At 39.1% G+C, this 7,500-nt stretch overlaps 1 protein-coding gene across 1 annotated transcript in view; it reads left to right on the top strand.

Moving 5' to 3' along the window:
• The window catches only part of LOC138033199 (fibrillin-2-like), a 65,459-nt gene that overhangs the window by 35,134 nt on the left and 22,825 nt on the right, over positions 1–7,500 (top strand). The window contains exons 8-14 of the mRNA XM_068880963.1: positions 706–825; positions 1,835–1,954; positions 2,961–3,080; positions 4,088–4,207; positions 5,214–5,333; positions 6,343–6,462; positions 7,469–7,500. The exon at positions 7,469–7,500 is cut by the window's right edge and continues 88 nt beyond it. Coding sequence (XP_068737064.1) covers positions 706–825; positions 1,835–1,954; positions 2,961–3,080; positions 4,088–4,207; positions 5,214–5,333; positions 6,343–6,462; positions 7,469–7,500 — 752 coding nt within the window. The remainder of the gene's footprint in view (positions 1–705; positions 826–1,834; positions 1,955–2,960; positions 3,081–4,087; positions 4,208–5,213; positions 5,334–6,342; positions 6,463–7,468) is intronic.

The raw sequence follows: 7,500 nt of genomic DNA on the forward strand, positions 1-7,500 counted from the left end.
CTGAATGTTTCCTTAGATTGTTTAAGATTATAAGAGTGGAAATAGCAAATAATTGATTTCTCCTGGCTCCTGGGGTTAGGGGGGAAGGATCCTATATAAAAAGCCTACGGGGGTGCTTGTTGGAAATTTTGAAAAGAACTCCTAAGAGGTACCAAGATCACGTCTTGTGGGCTTCGAATGAAATTTTTTTCAACTATAAGAGGTACCAAATTAAGGCTTTTTTATTAGACAAAATTGAAACTTAGCTAATTGTCAAATGTCCCCTGTCATAATTCTTTGGCCAATACCCTAAAAGATACCGCTAAATCTCCCGCTGTGGACCTTTTGAGGCTGAACACCTTAAGAGGTATGAAAACCGCCCTTTTTTTAATCCCTCAAAGGGTACGACGAGCACCCCCGTCCTTTTTATATGGGAGTCCACCTCACTCCGGTGATTGCTACAACCCAGGTACTTCATCCATTTACTCACACCAACGCCAATTGAAATAATTAGATAAATTAGTGAGTGAGAAATGTTCCCTTTCAAGGATTTAGACCGGATCAACTTATGAGATCGAGAATATGCTTATCGCACGGATGGTTGACACAGGATCCATCTGAGTGATTAAAACTTGATCAACCTGTTAAAAGGTACAAGTAAGGGGTCCAAACCGCACTTATTATTCAGAATACCAACCAAGTGCTATTTTCCGTTCTTTTTTTCAGACATTGAAGAGTGTCTTGCTGGAAACAGCTGTGACCGAAATGCTGTATGTACGAATACTGATGGATCCTTTTATTGCACTTGTAAGGGAGGATATACAGGGGATGGAAGAAACTTCACAGGTAAAATGATGTGTGTGACCGACTTGAAATACAGAGGTTTATAGAGCATAAGTATTTTTGAAAATTTAAACTGGTTTGAAAAAATAAAATAATTTTTCAAACTTTTCAAACCCCCAAAAAAATTACACCACAACATTTACACCAAGCACAGTACCACCTTCTGCTCCCATTTATCATAAGAACGTTATTTCGCCTAGTTTTTCGCTGCCAAGTACTGCGACGTTGCTGGCAACCGGCGCGTCTTCAAACAGCAATGCATGGAGTTACCAACTGAACTATTCAAAACTGTTATTCATTGTCTTTACTGAATGTTTCCTTAGATTGTTTAAGATTATAAGAGTGGAAATAGCAAATAATTGATTTCTCCTGGCTCCTGGGGTTAGGGGGGAAGGATCCTATATAAAAAGCCTACGGGGGTGCTTGTTGGAAATTTTGAAAAGAACTCCTAAGAGGTACCAAGATCACGTCTTGTGGGCTTCGAATGAAATTTTTTTCAACTATAAGAGGTACCAAATTAAGGCTTTTTTATTAGACAAAATTGAAACTTAGCTAATTGTCAAATGTCCCCTGTCATAATTCTTTGGCCAATACCCTAAAAGATACCGCTAAATCTCCCGCTGTGGACCTTTTGAGGCTGAACACCTTAAGAGGTATGAAAACCGCCCTTTTTTTAATCCCTCAAAGGGTACGACGAGCACCCCCGTCCTTTTTATATGGGAGTCCACCTCACTCCGGTGATTGCTACAACCCAAGTACTTCATCCATTTACTCACACCAACGCCAATTGAAATAATTAGATAAATTAGTGAGTGAGAAATGTTCCCTTTCAAGGATTTAGACCGGATCAACTTATGAGATCGAGAATATGCTTATCGCACGGATGGTTGACACAGGATCCATCTGAGTGATTAAAACTTGATCAACCTGTTAAAAGGTACAAGTAAGGGGTCCAAACCGCACTTATTATTCAGAATACCAACCAAGTGCTATTTTCCGTTCTTTTTTTCAGACATTGAAGAGTGTCTTGCTGGAAACAGCTGTGACCGAAATGCTGTATGTACGAATACTGATGGATCCTTTTATTGCACTTGTAAGGGAGGATATACAGGGGATGGAAGAAACTTCACAGGTAAAATGATGTGTGTGACCGACTTGAAATACAGAGGTTTATAGAGCATAAGTATTTTTGAAAATTTAAACTGGTTTGAAAAAATAAAATAATTTTTCAAACTTTTCAAACCCCCAAAAAAATTACAACACAACATTTACACCAAGCACAGTACCACCTTCTGCTCCCATTTATCATAAGAACGTTATTTCGCCTATTTTTTCCCTTCCAAGTACGGCGACGTTACTGGCAACATGCGCGTCTTCAAACAGCAATGCATGGAGTTACCAACTGAACTATTCAAAACTGTTATTCATTGTTTTTAATGACTGTTTCCTTAGATTGTTTGAGATTATAAGAGAGGAAATAGCAAACAATTGATTTCTCCTGGCTCCTGTGGCTAAGGGGGAGGGGAGGGATCCTATATAAAAAGCCGACAGGGGTGCTCGTCGGAACTTTTGAAAAGAACTCCAAAGAGGTACCAAGATCATGTTTTGTGGGCTTCGAATGAAATTTTTTTCAACCAAAAGAGGTACCAAATTATGGCTTTTTTATTAGACAAAATTAAAAATTAGCTAATTGTCAAATGTCCCCAGTTATAATTCTTTGGCCCAATACCCTAAAAGATACCGCTAAGTCTCCCGCTGTGGACCTTTTGACGCTAAACACCTTAAGAGGTACGAAAACCGCCCTTTTTTTAATCCCTCAAAGGGTACGACAAGCACCCCCGTCCTTTTTATATTTGAGTCCACCCCCCTCCGGTGATTGCTACAACCCAAGTACTTGCTCACACCAACGCCAAATGATATAATCAAATAAATTGGTGAATGAAAAATGTTCCCTTTCAAGGATTTAGACCAGATCAACTTATGAGATCGAGAATATGCTTATCGCACGGATGGTCGACACAGGATCCATCTCAGTGATTAAAACTTGATCAACCTGTTAAAAGGTAAAAGTAAGGGGTCAAAACCGCACTTATTATTCAGAATACCAACCAAGTGCTATTTTCCGTTCTTTTTTTCAGACATTGAAGAGTGTCTTGCTGGAAACAGCTGTGACCGAAATGCTGTATGTACGAATACTGATGGCTCCTTTTATTGCACTTGTAAGGGAGGATATACAGGGGATGGAAGAAACTGCACAGGTAAAATGATGTGTGTGACCGACTTGAAATACAGAGGTTTATAGAGCATAAGTATTTTTGAAAATTTAAACTGGTTTGAAAAAATAAAATAATTTTTCAAACTTTTCAAACCCCCAAAAAATTACACCACAACATTTACACCAAGCACAGTACCACCTTCTGCTCCCATTTATCATAAGAACGTTATTTCGCCTAGTTTTTCGCTGCCAAGTACTGCGACGTTGCTGGCAACCGGCGCGTCTTCAAACAGCAATGCATGGAGTTACCAACTGAACTATTCAAAACTGTTATTCATTGTCTTTACTGAATGTTTCCTTAGATTGTTTAAGATTATAAGAGTGGAAATAGCAAATAATTGATTTCTCCTGGCTCCTGGGGTTAGGGGGGAAGGATCCTATATAAAAAGCCTACTGGGGTGCTTGTTGGAAATTTTGAAAAGAACTCCTAAGAGGTACCAAGATCATGTCTTGTGGGCTTCGAATGAAATTTTTTTCAACTATAAGAGGTACCAAATTAAGGCTTTTTTATTAGACAAAATTAAAACTTAGCTAATTGTCAAATGTCCCCTGTCATAATTCTTTGGCCAATACCCTAAAAGATACCGCTAAATCTCCCGCTGTGGACCTTTTGAGGCTGAACACCTTAAGAGGTATGAAAACCGCCCTTTTTTAATCCCTCAAAGGGTACGACGAGCACCCCCGTCCTTTTTATATGGGAGTCCACCTCACTCCGGTGATTGCTACAACCCAAGTACTTCATCCATTTACTCACACCAACGCCAATTGAAATAATTAAATAAATTAGTGAGTGAGAAATGTTCCCTTTCAAGGATTTAGACCGGATCAACTTATGAGATCGAGAATATGCTTATCGCACGGATGGTTGACACAGGATCCATCTGAGTGATTAAAACTTGATCAACCTGTTAAAAGGTACAAGTAAGGGGTCCAAACCGCACTTATTATTCAGAATACCAACCAAGTGCTATTTTCCGTTCTTTTTTTCAGACATTGAAGAGTGTCTTGCTGGAAACAGCTGTGACCGAAATGCTGTATGTACGAATACTGATGGATCCTTTTATTGCACTTGTAAGGGAGGATATACAGGGGATGGAAGAAACTGCACAGGTAAAATGATGTGTGTGACCGACTTGAAATACAGAGGTTTATAGAGCATAAGTATTTTTGAAAATTTAAACTGGTTTGAAAAAATAAAATAATTTTTCAAACTTTTCAAACCCCCAAAAAAATTACACCACAACATTTACACCAAGCACAGTACCACCTTCTGCTCCCATTTATCATAAGAACGTTATTTCGCCTATTTTTCCCCTTCCAAGTACGGCGACGTTACTGGCAACATGCGCGTCTTCAAACAGCAATGCATGGAGTTACCAACTGAACTATTCAAAACTGTTATTCATTGTTTTTAATGACCGTTTCCTTAGATTGTTTGAGATTATAAGAGAGGAAATAGCAAACAATTGATTTCTCCTGGCTCCTGTGGCTAGGGGGGAGGGGAGGGATCCTATATAAAAAGCCGACAGGGGTGCTCGTCGGAACTTTTGAAAAGAACTCCAAAGAGGTACCAAGATCATGTTTTGTGGGCTTCGAATGAAATTTTTTTCAACCAAAAGAGGTACCAAATTATGGCTTCTTTATTAGACAAAATTAAAAATTAGCTAATTGTCAAATGTCCCCAGTTATAATTCTTTGGCCCAATACCCTAAAAGATACCGCTAAGTCTCCCGCTGTGGACCTTTTGACGCTAAACACCTTAAGAGGTACGAAAACCGCCCTTTTTTTAATCCCTCAAAGGGTACGACAAGCACCCCCGTCCTTTTTATATTTGAGTCCACCCCCCTCCGGTGATTGCTACAACCCAAGTACTTGCTCACACCAACGCCAAATGATATAATCAAATAAATTGGTGAATGAAAAATGTTCCCTTTCAAGGATTTAGACCAGATCAACTTATGAGATCGAGAATATGCTTATCGCACGGATGGTCGACACAGGATCCATCTCAGTGATTAAAACTTGATCAACCTGTTAAAAGGTAAAAGTAAGGGGTCAAAACCGCACTTATTATTCAGAATACCAACCAAGTGCTATTTTCCGTTCTTTTTTTCAGACATTGAAGAGTGTCTTGCTGGAAACAGCTGTGACCGAAATGCTGTATGTACGAATACTGATGGCTCCTTTTATTGCACTTGTAAGGGAGGATATACAGGGGATGGAAGAAACTGCACAGGTAAAATGATGTGTGTGACCGACTTGAAATACAGAGGTTTATAGAGCATAAGTATTTTTGAAAATTTAAACTGGTTTGAAAAAATAAAATAATTTTTCAAACTTTTCAAACCCCCAAAAAAATTACACCACAACATTTACACCAAGCACAGTACCACCTTCTGCTCCCATTTATCATAAGAACGTTATTTCGCCTAGTTTTTCGCTGCCAAGTACTGCGACGTTGCTGGCAACCGGCGCGTCTTCAAACAGCAATGCATGGAGTTACCAACTGAACTATTCAAAACTGTTATTCATTGTCTTTACTGAATGTTTCCTTAGATTGTTTAAGATTATAAGAGTGGAAATAGCAAATAATTGATTTCTCCTGGCTCCTGGGGTTAGGGGGGAAGGATCCTATATAAAAAGCCTACTGGGGTGCTTGTTGGAAATTTTGAAAAGAACTCCTAAGAGGTACCAAGATCATGTCTTGTGGGCTTCGAATGAAATTTTTTTCAACTATAAGAGGTACCAAATTAAGGCTTTTTTATTAGACAAAATTAAAACTTAGCTAATTGTCAAATGTCCCCTGTCATAATTCTTTGGCCAATACCCTAAAAGATACCGCTAAATCTCCCGCTGTGGACCTTTTGAGGCTGAACACCTTAAGAGGTATGAAAACCGCCCTTTTTTTAATCCCTCAAAGGGTACGACGAGCACCCCCGTCCTTTTTATATGGGAGTCCACCTCACTCCGGTGATTGCTACAACCCAAGTACTTCATCCATTTACTCACACCAACGCCAATTGAAATAATTAAATAAATTAGTGAGTGAGAAATGTTCCCTTTCAAGGATTTAGACCGGATCAACTTATGAGATCGAGAATATGCTTATCGCACGGATGGTTGACACAGGATCCATCTGAGTGATTAAAACTTGATCAACCTGTTAAAAGGTACAAGTAAGGGGTCCAAACCGCACTTATTATTCAGAATACCAACCAAGTGCTATTTTCCGTTCTTTTTTTCAGACATTGAAGAGTGTCTTGCTGGAAACAGCTGTGACCGAAATGCTGTATGTACGAATACTGATGGATCCTTTTATTGCACTTGTAAGGGAGGATATACAGGGGATGGAAGAAACTGCACAGGTAAAATGATGTGTGTGACCGACTTGAAATACAGAGGTTTATAGAGCATAAGTATTTTTGAAAATTTAAACTGGTTTGAAAAAATAAAATAATTTTTCAAACTTTTCAAACCCCCAAAAAATTACACCACAACATTTACACCAAGCACAGTACCACCTTCTGCTCCCATTTATCATAAGAACGTTATTTCGCCTATTTTTCCCCTTCCAAGTACGGCGACGTTACTGGCAACATGCGCGTCTTCAAACAGCAATGCATGGAGTTACCAACTGAACTATTCAAAACTGTTATTCATTGTTTTTAATGACCGTTTCCTTAGATTGTTTGAGATTATAAGAGAGGAAATAGCAAACAATTGATTTCTCCTGGCTCCTGTGGCTAGGGGGGAGGGGAGGGATCCTATATAAAAAGCCGACAGGGGTGCTCGTCGGAACTTTTGAAAAGAACTCCAAAGAGGTACCAAGATCATGTTTTGTGGGCTTCGAATGAAATTTTTTTCAACCAAAAGAGGTACCAAATTATGGCTTTTTTATTAGACAAAATTAAAAATTAGCTAATTGTCAAATGTCCCCAGTTATAAATTCTTTGGCCCAATACCCTAAAAGATACCGATAAGTCTCCCGCTGTGGACCTTTTGACGCTAAACACCTTAAGAGGTACGAAAACCGCCCTTTTTTTAATCCCTCAAAGGGTACGACAAGCACCCCCGTCCTTTTTATATTTGAGTCCACCCCCCTCCGGTGATTGCTACAACCCAAGTACTTGCTCACACCAACGCCAAATGATATAATCAAATAAATTGGTGAATGAAAAATGTTCCCTTTCAAGGATTTAGACCAGATCAACTTATGAGATCGAGAATATGCTTATCGCACGGATGGTCGACACAGGATCCATCTCAGTGATTAAAACTTGATCAACCTGTTAAAAGGTAAAAGTAAGGGGTCAAAACCGCACTTATTATTCAGAATACCAACCAAGTGCTATTTTCCGTTCTTTTTTTCAGACATTGAAGAGTGTCTTGCTGGAAACAGCTGT

The sequence above is a fragment of the Montipora capricornis genome, chromosome 14 (assembly GCF_036669925.1).
Source record: "Montipora capricornis isolate CH-2021 chromosome 14, ASM3666992v2, whole genome shotgun sequence".
Lineage (NCBI taxonomy): Eukaryota > Metazoa > Cnidaria > Anthozoa > Scleractinia > Acroporidae > Montipora > Montipora capricornis.